General features: G+C 33.0%; 2 protein-coding genes across 3 annotated transcripts in view; both read left to right on the top strand.

The window, feature by feature from the left end:
* The first annotated feature begins 3,509 nt into the window (after positions 1-3,509).
* On the top strand, positions 3,510-3,956 carry LOC131149702 (glycine-rich cell wall structural protein 1). The gene has a single exon (XM_058100398.1). The coding sequence runs from the start codon at positions 3,510-3,512 to the stop codon at positions 3,954-3,956; it is 447 nt and encodes a 148-aa protein (XP_057956381.1).
* Positions 3,957-8,009: 4,053 nt separating this feature from the next.
* The window catches only part of LOC131156360 (dihydrolipoyllysine-residue succinyltransferase component of 2-oxoglutarate dehydrogenase complex 2, mitochondrial), a 39,004-nt gene continuing 26,571 nt past the window's right edge, over positions 8,010-20,442 (top strand). Inside the window, exons 1-5 of one of the 2 annotated variants that reach the window (XM_058109990.1) lie at positions 8,010-8,144; positions 8,270-8,332; positions 8,465-8,539; positions 18,393-18,453; positions 18,540-18,567. In XM_058109990.1, coding sequence (XP_057965973.1) covers positions 8,282-8,332; positions 8,465-8,539; positions 18,393-18,453; positions 18,540-18,567 — 215 coding nt within the window. In that variant the 5' untranslated portion in view covers positions 8,010-8,144; positions 8,270-8,281. Of the gene's footprint in view, positions 8,333-8,464; positions 8,540-18,392; positions 18,454-18,539; positions 18,568-20,442 lie in introns of both variants that reach the window. The other variant, XM_058109998.1, reaches the window with a different exon arrangement.

The raw sequence follows: 20,442 nt of genomic DNA on the forward strand, positions 1-20,442 counted from the left end.
TTCAAATGGTGTGAAATGAGTTCGCTTGATTATGTAGGGGTGTGAATCCAGTCATCTGGCAAGCTATTGAAAGTTGACTGTCTTGGTAGCTTTAACTCAATTTGACACGAATGGAATCTGATAAGTGAAGATTTTGAATAAGTGTTTACCTAATCTTCTTCTGTCCAAAGAAATGATTCACCGAAATAATGAGTTACCATTGATATCGACACATCCGAGAGATCGTCAAATATTCGGGAATTTCTCTATTCAATCCTTTTTGAAAGCTAAGTTTGAGTTCCATATTATTATTTCCGAACATAATTGTGCATGATAGAATTTTTGTTGTTTTTTTATGTTTTTATATTGTATAAGTGATATATATTGTAAATTATTTAATATTAATTTATAATTAAATTAAATGTTATCATGTCAAATCGATTTGACTCGACTTAAAATACCCCTAACCCTTTAGGAGGCGGGGAATTTATAAATGAACTACTTTGTATGCAGGCGGTTTAAAGCCCTACTTGAGTATCCCATTTTGAAGGGGATCGTCTTTATATGATTACATACTGGACCGCCTGCACATGTGTCCACGCATTACTAGAATTGACAATTGGACACTTTCACACTGACTATGACTAATTGCTCTGGATCAGAAATCCATGAATCCACTTGTTCGTTGGCAATTGGCTTTGCATGGAATGTACCATTATTATAATATATTATATATTGATCTTAATGTACAATTCAACCAACTTTGGGGGCCAGAATTTAGTGTCGGTTGGGCGTATGCACCAAATGCACATCAAGAGCAATATGTGCATTTCAAATTGAGAGGAAAATATATATATATATATATATATATATATATATATGTGCCGCACGCTTGCTTTGATTTTCTTTACTAGGAAAATGCTTCTCTTATTTAGGCAAACCCACAAAACCTAATCTAATTAGAGGGGAAAATATGAAATCCTTAATTTTGTAAAGGTAAAGAATTTTACATCTTCGATTTAGATTTGAATCAAACTCAATACAATCTTATAATTCATTTTATCCATATATATATAAACTTAAATTTAAGATTTCATCTCTAAATCTATGTTTAAGAGTTAAAAATTAAGACATTGAATTTGAATTTTTTATATTTGAATAGAATGCAATGTGCATACCAAATTTCTTCTAAATATGAACAAATTTAAATTTAAAATTTAAAATTTATTGCTCCCAAACACAATATAAGTTTTCGAACATATGATGTTTAAGAATAATATAGAAAGAGAGCGTCAATTATATTCTGAAATTTGAAAAAAGATGAAGAGAATAACAATTGTTTTGCGTAGACTGCCCATCTCATTCTTTTATTGTGGTGGAAATAAACTCATAAATTTATTTGAACCCCTCAATTACAGAGGTTTAAGATGGAAGAGTTCCCCTAATTAGAATTGTCCAAATTATTTATTAAAAAAAAACCCTCTGCAGTAGTTTACTGTTATTATTTTTCTTTTATTGCTTTGATATTTGTTTTATCATTTTTTAATCTATAGCCTTAGTCTAACTAGTCAATATGAAGATCATATGTAAGAGAAATTATATAAGGGATCTCTATCTCCACGTGTCCATGCGCCACACTTATTTCCTAAATTACATATATATAATTTTTCTTTTACATGTTCTGACATTAAGGAATGTATGGTCAATTTTAAATATAGGCAGTGTGGAGGAATTTCTATATAATTTCCCCATATCCAGTATGTTAGTACAGTCAAAAAGCAATTGCAAGAGCTCACCGACACCTGGCCTTACCCTGACCCAACTAGCTACGTCTAGGGAGGGGGGACACCATTTAATGACTAGCTACTTGCCCCCATAAATTGATAATTAAATGGGTACAGCTAGCTTGCAACCCCTACTTCCGGTTACGCTCCAATTTTATATTTAGAAGCTAATTAAATTAATTAATTTTCCATATATATAACCTTTCAAATAAAATGATCCAACCAATTAATTAATTAATAATTATATTGATGTTAATGATGTAATTAATAATAATTAATTATCTCCATTATTTCATCAAATAACTTTCAATACACATACAATTATTAATCAATTAACTAATTATATCTAGCTTGCTAGCTATCTAGTTAGGACCCTAATAGTTAATTTAGCACATGTGATGCGATAAGATAATTAATTTTCCTTTCAAGAGGAAAATGTTTAACATCAAATTTATCTCGAATGAACTAATAAGAAAATTCTCTCGCTAGTTTTTAACATGTTCCTAGAGGAAAGTATTCCTTCCAAATTAATTAAGACAGTGAGCATGAACTTCTATATATGTTAATGGAGTTCTCAAATTATAATCTTGAGTAAAGATACAAAATAAGAGCATATCGATACCCAGTGCATCGTAGATAAGCTTTCCCACTATTAAATCCCCACACACACGAGAAAAAAATAATTGTTCTTAATTATCACGAATTAGTCATGGAAAAATAAGTAAACTGTCGGGTTGGCCATAAGGACATATCTATTGTAACAATTGTACTGATCTGCACCACACTGCTATACATCTTTACCAGTAGTAGTAATATGCAGTACTAATTAACCATATGCATGCAATGCATGCATCAACACTAAATAACATTTCTATACAAGCAATACCTGGATCCCCTGCACCCTCACTGCCCAACCCAAAATTTTTGCCCTGTCAAATTTCACTGCAGCACTGTACTCCTCATGATGAGAGGTAATCTATATGCGGTGACTCACCTGTGAGTGGATGAAATAAAGGTTAGCTGGAAAGCAGATGACCCAGAGCTAGCGTGAAGGGGTATCTACAGATAGGAGGGACTGTTTATGTATCTATTTCTGCACATAAAGTACGTGATCAATAAGTCTCGCAACTGAAGATGAAAATTATATCAAAGGTAATAATATTTTATCAAACATATATTCTTAGAAGTTAAGTAATTTTTTAATATATGATAAAATCATGTTAGATTCAATATATACATTCATTGGCTAATATTTTATCTATCATATATATATATATATATATATATATTTTAATAGATTGGAACTATTGATTGGACAAACCCTTCAAATCTATCTAAATGACATCAAATTAGAGAATGAAAATATTGTGGCCCGTTCATTAATATATTTTTAATAATTTATCAAATAAATAAAAAATAAAAAATGGGGCCTCAGTCTTGAGATCACGACGGCTCAATTTCGCTCTTATCATTTAGAGTGTGGACTTCTCTACCATATGCTGTACTCCTGCATAATTTGTAGTAGCTAGGGTAGGAGGTGTGTATTTTTCAAAAGTGCTAGAGACGGTTGGGAGCTGCATTTACTATACGTACACGGTTTTGTAGCTGAGACGATACTTCCTCATTTAATTTCTTACTTAGCCTAATTCACACTTTTTCCTTTTTGTCTATATAAGCCTCTCCTTCGAACCCCCACTTCGCATACATTACCAGAACCACAAGTCGTCTCTCACCTCCCAAGCAAAAATGACTCCTGATAATAATAAGCCTTTCCTTTCCCTCCTACTCCTCGCCGCTCTTCTTTGCGCCTCCTCCCCTGCCTCCGCCACCAGGAAGCTCGCTGCGGGAAAGAGCAGCACTACCACTACCACTGCTCCAACTGCTGCTTCTTTCAAGGATGACAAATCCTTCTTTGACAACGGCGGCTGCCTGGGTGGCGGCTTGGGCGGAGGTGCTGGTGCTGGTGGAGGGGCCGGGTTTGGCGGGGGTGCTGGTGCGGGCGGTGGCGGTGGACTCGGCGGAGGTGGCGGAGGCGGGTTCGGAGGAGGCGGCGGAGGAGGAGTAGGAGGTGGAGGTGGGTTTGGGGGGGGAGCTGGTGCAGGGTTTGGGGCTGGAGGCGGCTCTGGTGGCGGGGGAGGATTTGGCGGCGGTGGCGGATACGGAGGGGGAATTGGCGGAGGCGGGTGGCCTTGAGCACCTGATACATCATTCAAGCTACATATAGCCGCTGCTTGCTTTCATATAATGCATTTTGCATGCCAATTACGTCAATAATTTCTATTTACTACTAAATTAATTAACACGTACAAATGCCGATAGTGCTGCTAATTTGCAGCTTCGTTTTATAATTAATATATATGTTTGATGTTCAAGATATTGATGCCTCGTCAAGCGATCTTAATTGTTAATAAATAAATATTTAAGCCAGCTCCATCCCTCGAGCTTCAATTGGTTTATATATTATTTCTACCTCGATATTTAGTTATTTTAATGCATTTCTCTCAAGTTATTATTGCATGTATTTTTTTTTATAAATTTTTTTACTAAAAATAAATGTGCATGTGAAAATAATTAAACCTTAGAAGAAGTACACAAATCACAGACGGGCTTCATTGCATGACATTGTTAATTTTTCTTTGTATAATTAAATTGTTAAACAGTGGGCTTAAATTAACAAGCCATGATGCATGCGAAAATTTAAAGCTAGGATTATTTTATATATATTTATCAATTAAAAAATAAAAATTTAAAATTAAAAATGTCTTTTGAAAAAAAAATTACATACATGTTTTAAAAAATTTTCAAATTCGAATCAAGGATGAACTTGATTAAGTCGCTAAATGAAAAAAAAAAGGTGATTCTGTGAGTTAATTTAATTTAATTATTAAATTAAAATGATGACATCAATGTAATTACTAAAATTTAATTGAAATTTAAACAATTGATATTACTAGTCCGTAATTTCAATCAAACATGTGCACATCAAAATCACAATTATAGATAATGAAAATTGAAAAATACGTCCAAAGATATATAAAGAATCGCGTGATCTATATGAGTACTTTTATTCGATGTTGTGCATATAACTTGTTCCTCATAAGTTACTCTTAAATAAAGAAAAATACAAAACATGTTTATACATTTCGAAAATGAGATTAGGACAATTGGACAAAACTAGGTCAGCACAATATCATTAGCAGTTTTTTATCATGAAAAAGGACAACCAAAGTTCGGTGTTCAAGAAAGTATATTCTTTTTTCTGATCATATTTGATAGCTCTAAAAGTTGGAAAATGATTTTTTGTTTAGTAAGGTGCAGACACCGCACCGAAAAGGAGAGAAGAATAAAAATAAAAAGAAGGGAGAGGAGTGAACCTAAATATAGTAACATTAGAATGACGTAAGTGGTCTGCTGTCCTCAAATAAAGTTTAAAATTTATTAATTTTAAAATATTTATAAATTATTAGACCCATTATACATATTTTTGTCATCTCATAATTGATAGCTTTAAATTTTTTGTGAAAAAAGCTTTCTTTTGCAGGCCTTTCTCTCTTGCAAACGCTCTTAGAAGAGAAAGAAAATTAGGCTCATGTAATTGTAGAAAACAATTTCCATGTCATTTTTAGTTTTTCAAATTAAGAATTATAAAAAAAATCCAACTTGTTTTATAGTTTTATGAAATTCATATAAAAAACGGAAAAATGTTTAGCTGTGCATTTTTTTAAAAAAATTTTAAATTTTAAAATAACTACAAAAAAAATAAAAACAATAGTGTTTGGGTGTATGGATTCCTGGATTAATTAGAATTGGATCTGTGGGAGTTTGAAAGAAACTTTAATACAATCTTATAAAATGTGTTTTTATAAATACAAATAACTTCAAATTCGAAACCGAATTATGTGCTTCCCAAATGCAGAGAACTCATTTTAAATTTTTTTAAAATCTTATGATGCAGTTTTTAACGAACATAGACTTCAAGACTTAAATTTTTAAAAATTAGTATAATTTATAATATATTTTATTAAAATTTATACATAGCCAAATATAAGATGCAAGATTAACCATGCTCCCAAAAATAATTATAAAGATTTAAAAGCTAAAAAATAAAAATGTGTAAAATCACAACTAAATAGGCCAGCATTCAAATCCTATGTCTCGAAAATACATTGAATTTGAATTTGTGCGAATTTGAAAAAGATGTACTATAAAATTGTAATAAATTTTGTCCAAATATATCTAAACCCAAATTCAACGTCTAAAATCTACGCTTCCAAAAAAGTATTATGTCCCTAATATTAATATTATTCTAATATTGTGTCTGAAAATATTATTTTAATACCTTGAATTTGAATTTTGTTGAATTTAAATAAATTTTAATATAATTCTATATTATCTATAAATTTAAATTCAATAAATAAATAAATTTATGTCACTGCAATTTTGATGCCTGCACATTGCACAATACGCTTGCGTTTGAAAAGGAGGCTTCTCGACATTTGGGATACTGATAAAAGCTGGAGGGGCTACGATTTGGTGCATCCCTCCACTGCCAATTTTTTAAAAAATAAATCATAAATCCAATTTCAATAATTGTCAAATTCAGGATTTTTCATTTGGGACTTTTTAAAATAAGTATTCATTATTATTTTATTTTAAATAAGTAATTTTTATTAAATTAAGTATTAATGAGTCTTTACGGTTAATTTTTTTAATTAAATTAAACCAAAGCGAAAAGAAACACTCTAACAAAAATATATAAATATAAGAAATTTAACTTTGATACAACCAAAATTAGTATGTCCAAATTTGACAATTATATCCATGGAGGTAGGTGGCCGTAAGGTTGGTTTTGGATAACGTTGGGTATCTCGCGTAACTCACACTAAACTAACCAATAACCCCCAGTATAGATATAGATGTTGCAATTGATGACTCACATCAATGTTCATTAGTTATTTACAATCCATGAGTTGCTTGTAAGCCCCTTTAGGCATAATGGCACCTCATGAGTGTTGGGAAAATACCTACACTGATTGCTATAAAAAGGGGATCTCTGAGAGGTACGCATTTCATTCTTACTCATTCACATTTACTGTTGTAATCTGAACTTTCCCTTCTCTAACTTAGGCATTGAAGTAATCCCTTGGAGTACGCCCCGAGTCTTTCAAACCATTATTATTTGTTTCTTCTTATTTGGTCATAATCGAATGACCAAGCCAATGAAGTAGTGTGATTCTAGACAGCAACAAACTTAATTGGAGAGTTGTAATTTTTAAAATTCGAACTTTTGTGCCTAATAAAAAATTTGAGTTTAAGCATTGGAGAGGATATAAGTTGTTTAAATATAGTTTGAGAAATTGACTTATAAAATGACAAATTATTTACTTTTATGTACCCTTTAAAAGTTGTGTTGACTTTTGAAATGTTTTGGAATGCTTATTTTTTCTTTTTTACAAGTATTTACAAATCCATCCATAAAACTAATAAAGAAAAAGAACTATAGCACCACTTTATAAATAAATAAATAAATAAATAAATAAAAAGCTAGAATAGTTAACTTTTTTAGATTTAACAACAAAAAATTGACTTGAATAAAAAAAATTATTTAGAAAACATTTTGTAAAAAACTTAATTAGATTATAAATTAATATAAAAAATATAAAATATACATATAATATTAAATATAAATATTAAAAAATAAATAAATTTACAAAAATTCAATTTAAATAATGAATAATATTATAAAAGTTGAACTTAACCCGTTAAACTATTAGAATATTTTGAGCTAAATTTAAACACGAGTATAATCGGGTCAAGTCAAACCTATATAATTTACGAGCAGGTTTGACTCACTTGCATCCTTATTTTCGCACAATTTTTCAATAGTAATATAAGATTATGATAAATAGATGTTAGTTAGCATTAATTTTAAAAAGATGGTCATTGAAAAATCAAATTTTGGGTAAAATAATTTTCAAATTTTACACAAGTATTAATTATTTTACAAACTATTTGAGAGTACTTTTTAAAAAACATACTATTAGTATAAATCAAACTTGTGGTTTCACCTCTCAAAAATTTCAAAATACATATATAAAAATCAAGCGACAAAATAAAAAAAATTTATGGGTTTAAAATTCAACATAAATTATTATTATTATCTTCTTGCTAATTGATGAATGATGAGAAAAATAAAAAATAAAAAACATTGTTGACATATTCTCGGTCTACCAATCTGATTTTGACACGTCTCAAGATTACAGTGAGGCTCTTCTCCTACGATAATCGTTCTCATAAGCTGGACAGAGCAAAGTCATCGTTCATAAAAGGCAGCTCGAATATCTTCCACCGCAGACGCAGCCACCTCCTCCGTCGCCTCTGGTTCTTTCCTCTTCCCTCTTCAAACCCTAATTTTTGTTCCTTTTTTTATCTGATCGGAGAATCTCGCCCCATTCAATCGATCACTGGGTATCATTTAACTTGCCAATCTGGAAAACGGTTTTTAGATCAAATCAATCATGTTGGGTGTCCTAAGGCGGAGAGTCGCTCATGGAGGCTCGCCTTCTTTGGTAAGATAATCAAAACCATACTTCATCTACCGTTTGATGGTGTACGTGTGCTTCTGTGTATGTACAGACGCAATCTGCATGCATTTTCTTGTTAAAAATTTCATTTCGCAAAGATGATTGGTTCTGTTTCAGATTTTGGGGCAGTCATTGCAGACGATTCGTCCTGCGGTGCCTAATTCTAGGGTCATCTCGGCGGCAGGGAACGAGGTACCTATTATTTTGAGTTGTACCGCTCTTGATGAAGTACTATAATAATGTGAATGAGATGCACTGAAACTTTATTGGCACGCCCACCTGCAGTGTGTTGGATTGGTCGAGTGGGATATATTTGTATTTATGTGATATTTATTAAATTATTGGGGTTGTTTTTGCCGGAAAATGAGTTTTTTTTTGTCTCTCAGTAGTTTAACTTCTATTGCTGGTGGTAGTGCTCATAAAGGTCTCTTTATATCATTCAATCCATGATGAATATTCTCTATTTAATTTTATTAATCTAGTAACTTTTTTTTTATTTGTGCCCAATGTACAAAAAATTATATTGCTGCTTTGTGTGCAAGTTTCTCAGTTGTATGAACAAATTGCTAGATTGTTATACTACGTTTTCTTTTGGGGTCTATTGGGGGCCACTGAGCCTGAGCTACATGATGAGTTAGTCCATCCAATAACCATTGTCCATGTCCTCGTGTGGTTAGAATGATTGTTGCAAGTTTTAAAATTGAAGTTTCATGCTCAAACGGATGAGGTGTCTCCTAGGTTAGATTATAGTACCTTAGGCAGCTGAAAGTTGAATACGATATGCCAAATTGAATTCTTGGTGAAAAATTGAGTGTCACAAACTTCTTCTTCTTGTTGTTGTTTTTTTTTTTTTTCTTATCACATCATCATGACTCAAGTGGTACCTTCAATGGAAGGCTTAATATGCCTTCCTATGGGTTTGTTACTTTGTTTAATCCTATGAGTTAATGTTGAATGTTTTTTTGTCTATGAAGCATGGACATGGGCATGGGTGTTTTACATGATAGGCGTCCAATGTGCTAACATGTCAAATGAGAAGTAACATGGCAATGGCACAATAGGAAAATAAAATTATTGTCATATGTATTGCTATAGAACAACTAAAATTGCCGTTCCCAAAAAATTGGTGCTTGACGGCCAATATGCACAATATCGGTGGCTTCTAGACTGTTATGGGGTGATATCTCGGAGGTGGTTCCATTCACAACCGTAATGACTGTTGCAGCCCATTATGCTATCCTAATGGTCATTATGGATTGTTACTGCCCGTTATGGGTCGTTACAGGCCGTTACAGTGCCATACTAGTTGTGAATGACTAAAATAGGTTCTTGAGTCCTTTTGTTTGCATTTTTCCCTTTCTTTTCCTTTATTGAAGCTTAGAAACTCAATTTTAAGCTGGTTTATTTAGTTAGTATTATTTTATTAAAAAAATGCATTTTGGGCTTTATTTTCCTTGACATTTAGTATGCATTTTTTTTACTAACTACGATTCTAATAAACCCATATTTTTCTCTCATTAAAAATACATGTTTGTATTCTAAGTTCTTTCAGTTTTATTTATTTATTTGTTTTTTCTTACACCTGGTTTGAAGACTAAATACATTCTATTGTATGCATTATTTTTTCTTGTTTACATATGAACATTCAATACTTTAATTTTTGTATAAAAAAATTCCATTAAAGACTAAAAGAGTAAAAAAATGGGATTACATATTTTATATTTCTTTGCATGTACGATTTCTTAGTTTGATTTCCACTTATAATCAATAAAGTAGTGAAAATCTATGCAAATTCATGCATATTCTTGCCAATAACAACTAAAGCAACCCATATTACATCCAATACTTGTAGTTTATGTTATGTTTAAATTGATTAAAATTTACTTAAAAAAAAAATTACTCAGTTGGGTTTGCTCAAGTGGTGAGGGTGAAGTTGGGCTTTGGTGACCCTAAGGTCTCACATTCGATTACCCACTTGTGGTTTGCCTAGTGAATTACCAGGGATGCCTAAATGGGCCGGTGATAGGGTTTTCATTCCCTTAGTTTGGTGTTGCCTGGGTGGGTGTGAAGGGCTTGCCTAGGTTGGAGTTTCTAGTCATAAGAAAAGAAAACTAAAAATCAGTTAAAGCATTAGTGCAAAGGAATTTTGAATCAAAACATGCGAATCTGTATATTTTTTAGAAGTTTGCTAATGCGAAAAATGAATTCATGGATGTGGTGTCCGTTACCTGTTATGTAACGCCCATGCTGGGTGTGACCATTACACTGCGACCGGTACTGTTACACGGACTGTTATTGTTATTTAAAACCATGGCCCATCCTACTATTACAGTCCACTTTAGAATAACCAATACCTCTCAGCATTAGCAATAAGCATTGCTAGAGAATAGCAATGGAAATTGAAAGAAAAGAATAATTAAAGAATATTAGTAAGGGAGCAATAATCTTGGCAACAATAGTTGTCAAATAGAAACAATCTAGACATTAAAGATTGATGTATATGAAATTACACAGCACATGATCAAGTACACTTGGCGTATACTGATGAAAATAAATAAAAAATAAAAATTTTCCTTACATAAACATGAATGGAGATAAAAAGGCAAAAGTTGATGATATAGTCTATAATATATATAATAGTATGAATAGAGCAAATCATTTTGGACAACAACATCTATCTTTGGACAAGATATTCTTAGAAACTTAAAATTCAAATTCGATCAATATTTGCCATTCAATCATTATTAAGATAAAATTATAATATCATTTACACAATAAATTTAAATTTTAGAAGGTAAATATTAAGAATGAAGTCATAAATCTATTAATATCTTCTAGATAATAAATTTCAAATTTATTTGAAACAAAACTCACTAATTTATCATTATGTTAAAAAAAAACGGTCATCATGTTTTTAACATTGAATCACAATTTACATAAATGTAGGGTTGTTTGTGATTCAGGTTAGGTGCAAATTATCAATTGAATGAAATAAGTCGATTTGAGAAAAGATCCAAATTAAAGTCAAACCATATTGGATGGGGTTTGGATTAGTTTGTTGCTTAGGTGGGCTCGATCAGGCTGGCAGTTTTGTTTTTGTTTTTTTTGGAACAAACAAATAACATGGAGTAGTGCGAGTGAGATTGAAATTTTTCAAAGCACATGCAAGATAGAAATAGTGAGTGAAATTTAATCTATGAATGCCGTCGTCGAGTAGAGAAATGATAGGATTAATTGCTAATGCTATATGGAGTGCAAACTTGACTATTTTTGCCCAATCCCATCCAACTTAGTCCTAGAGCTTGCAATATGCAACTTATGGCCTTGTCTTCCTTTACTTTTGTTATTTATTTTTAAAATTGGGCAAGGTTGGGTGGGTTGCAAACTAAGACGATCACCTGAACCTATGTGAGTTTCCAATCCACTACCCAGTCCAAAAAATTTTGAAACCATTCTTTGTGGGCGGATTGAGTTGAGTGGGTCAGGTTGCGTGGTTTTTTGAATATCTGTTCGTAAATGTTTTTTGAATATCTGTTTGCAAGTGCCTCCACCTTGGTACGGGTGGTCTTGGGTTCGAGACTTGTGAGCGGCCTCTCCAAAAATGGGGATAAGGCTTGCCGACATCCACCTCTCCCAGACCCCACTCAAAGTGGGAGCCTTGTGCACTGGGTACGACCTTTTTTTATTTGTAAATGTTAACTAATGAACTCCCCTTATACAAATGTATCTTGTAAACTAAAACATTATTTCTATGTTTGTAAATCAAAAGCAAGACTCATAGACGTGCAATAGAGAGTTAATAAATATTCTTTTGGTAAAAAATGAAATTTCATACACAAAATTAAGTTTCATATCACCTATACAATAAAAAGGTTCAAATTAGTTGTCAAAAATTGAAATTTTCACTTGTGCACGTCTCATAAAATTAGATAAGTACAGAACCTCTATAAAAACACTAATATGTCAAATGTTTTGTTAAAGACATTCTTTTAGACAATAATATGTCAATTTAAGTAGGTTTCTAGGCCTAAATTTGCTGGCCTAAACCAGTGTTTTGCAGGTCCACCAAAGAGAAGCCACATACAACCACGTCTTGAAGATTGGGATAGAGGAAATGGGCTCAAATGGGGCCCACCTGAAATTTCAAAGAGGCTAGGGATTTGGGCTAGGAGGACTTTGGGCTTATGTCAATTCAGTGGGCATGAGCCTTCCTAAAGAGAGCTTCATTTGGATCCGAAAGAAAAAGTGTGCAACGAAATCTACAGTGTAGTTGAAGGAATTATAGTTTGATGAAGAGGAAGCAAGGGAACAGGCACGTTGTGGGAAGACCAAAGCAGCAATAAACAATGAGCTCGAACAAGGAACGGGAGACGAAGCGGAGCATATGAAGGACCAAAAATGTTGTCCTAGATCTTGCATAGATTGTTCAATTTCTATGATTGAACAAAGAAGAAGATGAGTGAGGAGGGAGTCTATGACAAGAAGAAGGGTAAAGCAATTGTGGATTCTTGGAGTCAGGATGAAGTTCTTTCTGATTTTGCAGAAGATGGAAAGAGTCGCTGCTCTCGATCGAATTTGAGGCTAAAGAGTTGTTGATTGGGAATTTGAGGAGGGAAGAGGTAGGGGGGATAAGGTAGAAGAATTTGGAGGGGGGAGGTTATGAAGCAAGTGTAAGATCAAAGTCTCCTTTGTTTGCCATGCATTGAATTGGTCTAGGTATGAGTAATCAAGAGTACATAGGATGTTAGTTCAAACGTTCTTTGTACAACAATCATAGATTCTCGACTCTTCGATAAATTTGAATCCACAAATTCTCTTATTAATACCAAAGAGATGAGAAGCATTTTGTAAAATAACTTCTAAGGAGTAGAATTGGGGAACATTTCTATTTTTGAAGGTAATTTGTTTAATTTCGCGTCTTCTTATATTAACTCAAATGCTCAATTGCCATGAGGAATTAGAATCTAAGGGATACCGAACTACTTTCGACCTTTTAGGGGATGAGAGAGAAGAAAGGAGGCCAGGAACTTCTTGATGATTTGGTTCTTAGCTTGACAACTCCCTCTAGTGATTTGGTTAGGCTTAAGAAAGAGGGTTTCGGGGAGAGGAAAAACTAATAAATTGAATAGATGGTTAGTTAGATTAACTTCCTCAATGAACTAAAAGAAGCAGGGTAGATTTTGGGGTTTGATAGTTTTACCAAATGAAGCTTTTGTTGTGTAATTTTAGAGGCTTTGAGGGAGGTGTTAGTAAGTGAAGGGTTGTTAAAGACCTAGCGAATAGAGTCATCCTACACACACACACACACACACACACACACACATATATATAAATTATAACAGGAGTCTAAATTGGGTGAAATTATTATCTTTTTGGATTTGGGATAATACATTTAAGGAGTATGTGTGTCTTCCCTCTTCTAGAGCTTTCAGGAGGATAGACTGTGGTGTGGATACGATGCTAGCCATATGTAAAGATCTCTTTCTCCCTGTCTATCTTACTTGACCTTAGGGGTGTTGGGGAGTGGCGGTTTACCTTTATTGATGGCACTACACAACACTTCCAGCTGAAAGCTTTTATTGAAGAGTTGGTTAGCCTGTTTGGGCCCTGCAATTCTGTTGGCTGGTAGGGGGAGACTTTAATTGTAACGACATCTAGGAAAAAAGTTTTGGGGGATCTAGGGTGCCTATTAGCATGAGAAATTTAGATTCTTTCATTAGGGATTGCGGTGTTAGGGGATATTCCCTTGAACAATGGTTGTTTTACTTGGGTAGCATCTGGGGACAAACAGTCTCAACTCGCATCATAAGATTTCTTTTTTACATCAGCATGGGAGGACTTGTTCCTGAATATTGTGCCAAAGATTTTGGTTAGGCCTGCTTCTTATCACTGCACGATCCTTTTTATTCTAATGGTATTCATATAGCTGTAAATGAGCCAAGCCATTCACAGGCTGCTTAATGCTTCATTGATAATTGCTCATTCAAGCTTGTTTGTTAGGATAAATGAGCCAAACTTGAGCTTATATTGAGCTCAAAATTAAACGAGCCAAGCTTGAGGTAGATGATACGAGGCTCGTCAAGCTTGCGGCTAGCTGGCTTGTGGTTTAGATTGTTTAAAAAGTCAAATAATAGACTTAAGAGTTAACTAATGAAGTAAAGCTCTTGAACTTTTTTAGCATATAAGATAAAAATAAGCTTGTCAATTTGCTCATCATGAGGCTTGTTAATTTTTGTATTTGATTTAGAGTTCATTTATGGACATCATTTTGCATATATATATATATATATATATATATATTATAGAAGTATTTTCTCTTAGTAATCAATGAACACATATTTTTATTTTTCTTCTAAAAGTTTTTCATGACATGAGATAGTAAAATACAAATTAAAATATCAAGTTTACTGTTTCAAATGAACTAAATCATTTGTTTGTTAACATCAGCAATTTTAGATTTAATTTTAAAGTTCATTAATGTATAATGGAAAATTTAGTAAGATTAGACTTGGCTTGTTTTGGCTCGTTTTAAGCTCAATTATTAAATGAACCAAACAGGGACAAAGCTCTTTTAAAGGACCGTTTATTAAATGAGCCAAGCTTCAACATGCTAAAGCTTGGCTTGTCTCGATTGCAGCCCTGCTATATGGTGGGGTCTCAAACTCGATAATATGTGGCTTTTGCATCCTTCTTTTTGTGATATCATTGGAGTTTGGTGGAAGGAGTGCCATGTTCAGGGATGGGAGGGCTTTAAGTTGATGAGAAAGTTGAAATTTGTCAAAAATAAGCTTAAGGTTTGCAATAAAAGTGGTGGGTCTATTAAGGAGAAGGGGTGTGGTTTGTTAGGGGAGGAAGATATAGAGTTAGAAATGTTCATCTTAGCAATGATATAGAGGAGCTTTTGATGAGGGAAGTGAGGAGTTGGTGTTTGAAGTTGAGGGTTAGTTAGGTTAGAGAGATCGATTGTAACTCTAGCCTTTTTCATTGGGTGACTGATGGGAGGAGGAGGATGAGTCTCATTAAGGAATTGGAGGTAGATTTTTGGGGGTGGTGGTGGTGAGAGATCATAAAAAAGATCAGGAATGAGATCACTAACTATTTTATGGGGTTGTATAAAAGGATGAATGTAAGGATAGGTTAAAGGTGGAGCGGCATGACTGAAAACCAATTGGGGAAGAGGTGGCCAAGTTGCTGGAGAGGACATTTGATTTGGAGGAAGTTAGAAGGGCAGTGTCAGATATGGATGGAGATAAAGCACCAAGCGCTGATGGTTTCCTGATGGCTTTTAGCCTTTTGGGACAGGATGTACTGAAGGAGGATGTCATAAATTTTTTTGAGGAATTCTATAGGAGTGGAGAGGAGTGCACATGAACTCTACTTTCATTGCTCACTGAAAAAGGGTAGGTCTAGAAGGGTGAAGGACTTTAGACCTATTAGCCTTGTTACCAGTGTCTATTAGGTGTTAACTAAGGTTCTTTCAAAAAGGATTAGAGAGGTGCTGGGGAATATGACATCTTTGGCTCAATATGCTTTTGTTAAAGAAAGGAAAATTTTAGATGCAGTTTTGGTAGCCAATGAGGTGGTTGAGGATGCGAGGAGGAGAGAGAGATAGGGTATGGTCTTTAAATTGGATTTTGAAAAAGCCCATGACATGGTTAGTTGGGTTCCTTGGTGAATGTGCTAAGAGAAAGGGGTTTGGGAATCTTTAATGAAAGTGGATAAGAGGGTGCCTTGGCTCTACCAAGTTGTGTGTGGTTGTTAAATTCAGCCTAGGGATTGGTTCAATATTCTGTGGGGTTAAGACAATGGGATCCGATATCCTCTTATTTGTTTACATTGGTAAGTGGATGCCTTGTGTAAGATGCTTTCTTCTGAATTTGGGTGAACATATGTTTTATATTTCCAAGGTTTTAAGTATCATATTTAGTTATTGTCAAATATGTTTTACCAACTCTCATGTAAGAGTATCACATTTATGTCATTATCATATCCAACATTGGGACTCATTAGATATTTTTTGTCATGCATTCAACACTTCAATGCATTGACAATTTAAAAAAATGTAATTTTAATGTTTGACACTTCTTTGCACTTCTAGGGACACTCCTTCAACAGTTCTCTAACCTTTTCTTTTAAAATATGTTCTGGACATGAATTCATGCATTATAATATGAATCAATTTTATTTTATTCATGAAACATGATAATTACAGAATAAAAGTACTACAATCTTAAGTTTTTTAAGGAAAACGATAAATTTATTGACATATCAATGGAAGAAGTCATATAATGACAATTTATACAAAGTGAAAAGAAAGAAAAGATGCATGTGTATTTCTCCAAATTTTATAAATATTAGCACTAATATTATTCATACGTAATAGATTGAAATGTCATACTGTATCATTTTATACAATATAAAAATAAAGAAAAAATATGTATGTATTTGTCCAAATTATATCAATATTAAAACTAATATTATTCATATGTAATAGATTTAAATGTAATATTGTATAATTTTAATTAGTGTCCTGATGTTATCATATCCTATATTTAAAGATTTTTTTGTGTCTCCGTGGTGTCCCATGTCTATTTTCATCATTTATAACCACAAAGAAAATAAAAATTGATATAACCACAAAGAAAATATAAATTGATATACATAACTTCAAGTACATGTACTTTATAAACTTAATTTTGACAATATTTAATCAATTTTTTTAAAAAGCATCTAAACTGTCATACAAATTATTTAAATATATTACTTAAGATTATTCAATTGCAATCATGTGTTCATGCATCATATTTACTAGTGAAAACTAAAAAGATGGTCTGAGGAAAAACTCGTTTGCTTCAATAACTCTTTTTATGGTGGAATAGGAAACCATGAGTTGTTGATGAGTATTCGCCTCTGTTGTTCAAACATTTGTTTGATAGAGGCATGGTGATGCTGAATTTGGTGCCTGAAATTTTATACACTCCCCCAAGCCCCACCAAAAAATAGCCCAGTTGCATGGTGCGAGCATTGGATGTTCCTGGTTTTCCACATCTCACGTGTGTCCAGAACACAAAATATTAAGGTTTTGAAGGCTGATACAAATCAGTAATGTTTGTCAGATAATGATAACTCTCCCTCCTAGAAGTGTTGTCGCTTTGGAGCTCTCTTCTTGTAACTAGAAGACAACAAGGTTTTGAATTTGGGATTACATTTAACTCACTGGGATGGTAGGTCATGTGATGGGGAATGGGCTACTCTCTGCAAGGCCTAGTGGACCATCCAGTGAACCCAAAAAACTCCTTGTTTAGATGCTAAGTTCTAAGAAACCAAAGGACAAGAAAAGATTATAGAAAAATCTGACTCTTATGTTTTTATGTTGATCTGGTTTCCTAAAATTAAAAAGCTTGAATTAATTATTTGTACATCCCGAATTTTTGCATTAGGTTCTTTTCTTGAGTCAAAATTAGTGGAAATAAAGTTTCAATTTTTTTTTTTTGGTAATTTCTTATGTTTTCCTAGCTGTCTTTTTGAAAGTATTGGTGTTCTCTGGTCTATAAGCTGCCCAAAATCAGACTCTAACTATAATATTAGTTGCTTATAAAATCTTCCGTAGAAACTCTGAGGTATTTTTCCAAATGTTTATTACTATAGAGAATAAATGGTTTATAATTGATATTGATATGGCAATACTTAACACTTACTTTTTTCAAGTCATGATTCTATTTCATTTTTAATAGGATCATGAGTAATAAATTTTCACTATGAATTGTTTCTTATACATGATCATACGTTTGATTGTTTCTTGGTTATGCACAAATGGAAATTTCTGGGCTGATCATTGGAAATTCTGTAATTAACAGCACTGGTTAGCTGGATTAAAAATTTGGTCAGAGTTCTTTATTTTCCGATGGTCATTATTGCCGTTATTGATATATTTTTCTTGAATTTTTATCAATTTCGGAATTATATCCATGTGTTTTTTCATTATCTGCTGTATATTTTGAGGTTTTATGATCTTATGGACATCTTCTTTTGAATATCTGAACAGTTCTTGCTTCATCAAAGATGGTTAGGGACTGTCCAAAACTTCTGTCATCACATTTTACCAGGTAATCTTATGGGTATGCCTATTCAACATGTGGTTTTCATTTTCTTCGCGATTTGATTTACTCCTTGAAGTTTCTTTTTACCACAGGCTGCCCAGTTAGTTCAAGGCTGATGAGGTTTGTGACACCTTCTTATGTTTTTAACTTGTGAATTTAATGGACTTTATTTTGCTTCCAATGTCAGGCTTCATACAATTACGAAGTGAATTTTTACCCGACTTTGTTGGGTCAATTCATAAGCCCAACTTGGTTGCGTCTCAATCATTTCATCCAAATCAATTTTTATTCTTATTTTCTAATTCCATGTGTGCGCACAGTGGTGCATGTGCTTCTGCAACCTCAACTTGTCTATCTGGTTCAAAATTTTAAAATTGTACCAGAAGGCTGTTCTAATTTGGTTATTTCTTATAGGGCTGCTAGGCTATTAACCTGCCATTTTGCCAGACTTGAGCACTATTGACATGGCTAGATGGACTGGCCCTTCTAATAAAATAATTGGGGAAAAATAAAATAATTTCAGTATTTCTCTGCTAACACACACAGCACTGTATTAACCCTTAGGTGTTAGCAAGTTGGGTAACTTCTCTCGTTTAGGGCTTAATGAGGGCACATAATATCACACCTAGCTTGTTGATTGAATGTGTCCCATCCAATATAAAAAACGACTAAACTTTTGAGGCATCAGAAGTATGGAAATTTAAATTTAAATTTTGATGTCAATGGCAATTGAAGTTTTGATTTAAAAAAAAAAATGATGGAAGTTAAGATCATAACAAGGATACGTTTATGAAACTTTAGAAACGATTAAGTTGAATGAATCTTTGTATGTTTATCGTTTGCTGTGATCAAGTTCAATGTGTTCCTTGTATTCAGTTTGCTGCATTTGCTGTTTTTTTTTTTGTGCCTGGCAGAATTTATTGGAGAAACAAAATGCAATAAATGGTGAGATCTTCATTGAAGCATTTAATCCAGTTTCATGCATGGTTTTTAAAATTGTGTTCCAGATATAGGATTGTATGATCCTATAATCCAGCTTTACTAAAATGATCCTGATCCTACCTTGAATCGCAAATTGGTAGGATCATAGTAGAACCATAATAGGATCATAGAATCATAGTAGGATTGTGCCATTGTGGTAGGATCGTAAGATTGTACATTCTTTCATATTTTTAAAATCTTTACTATATGGGGTCGGCATTTGTCCTGTATAACTTACACATGAAATGAACAACTTAGTAACTGATTTGGTTTATTTGACGAAATTATGACTCAAAAGTTTGGTTGCTCATTGGTGATTATTAAGTAGTGCAAACATTATACATTAATGAAGATAGGTAAATAACACATTGATGCATTTAACAATAATAATGATAATGATGATGATGATGATTTTTACTGATGGCCTTGATTTTGTCATGGAGCATAGTCTAGATACTAGTGAGACAAATGGTGGATTGGATGCTAACTTTAAGGTAGAAGCTAGCTTGATAGTTTAACTTTTGTTTGTTAAGAATTTCTATGTGAAAAAAAAAAAGGGATATTCCTGTTGTATGGTTGTTTGTTGATTGATTTCTGTTCAAAATAATGTTTTTGATTTTTTATAAGTGATTATTTCTTTTTCTGTGTAAGCCAGTTTGATTAAGTTAGGATTGCAACAAATTGACACTTCATCCTTTTTTCTTTTTGAAAGATGAGGACCTTGCCATAAATACTTGTAACTTTTTTGAGTCATCAACACTTAACTAGCCAATTTTGCAGGTTTATATTATAGAAGCTTATGAAAAAACTGCATACAAATGCATTTTTCATATTTATTTATGTATTTAGTAGAATCTTACGATCCTCGATCTGATCCTGCAAACCATCCTAGTGAGATCTTACATAGGTTCCTGATTTGATAACCTTGGTTTGATGCATTCATTGTATTCTGTTCCCTAGAAGCAGTTAAGAAGTAGTTCAATAGAATTTGTCCTTTTTTGTTTTTTTCACATG

Source organism: Malania oleifera, chromosome 1 (genome assembly GCF_029873635.1).
Source record: "Malania oleifera isolate guangnan ecotype guangnan chromosome 1, ASM2987363v1, whole genome shotgun sequence".
NCBI classification, from domain to species: Eukaryota; Viridiplantae; Streptophyta; class Magnoliopsida; order Santalales; family Ximeniaceae; genus Malania; species Malania oleifera.

Excerpts from the sequence above, each read along its gene's own strand:
- LOC131149702 (XM_058100398.1), top strand. The coding sequence starts at position 3,510 with ATGACTCCTGATAATAATAAGCCTTTCCTTTCCCTCCTACTCCTCGCC.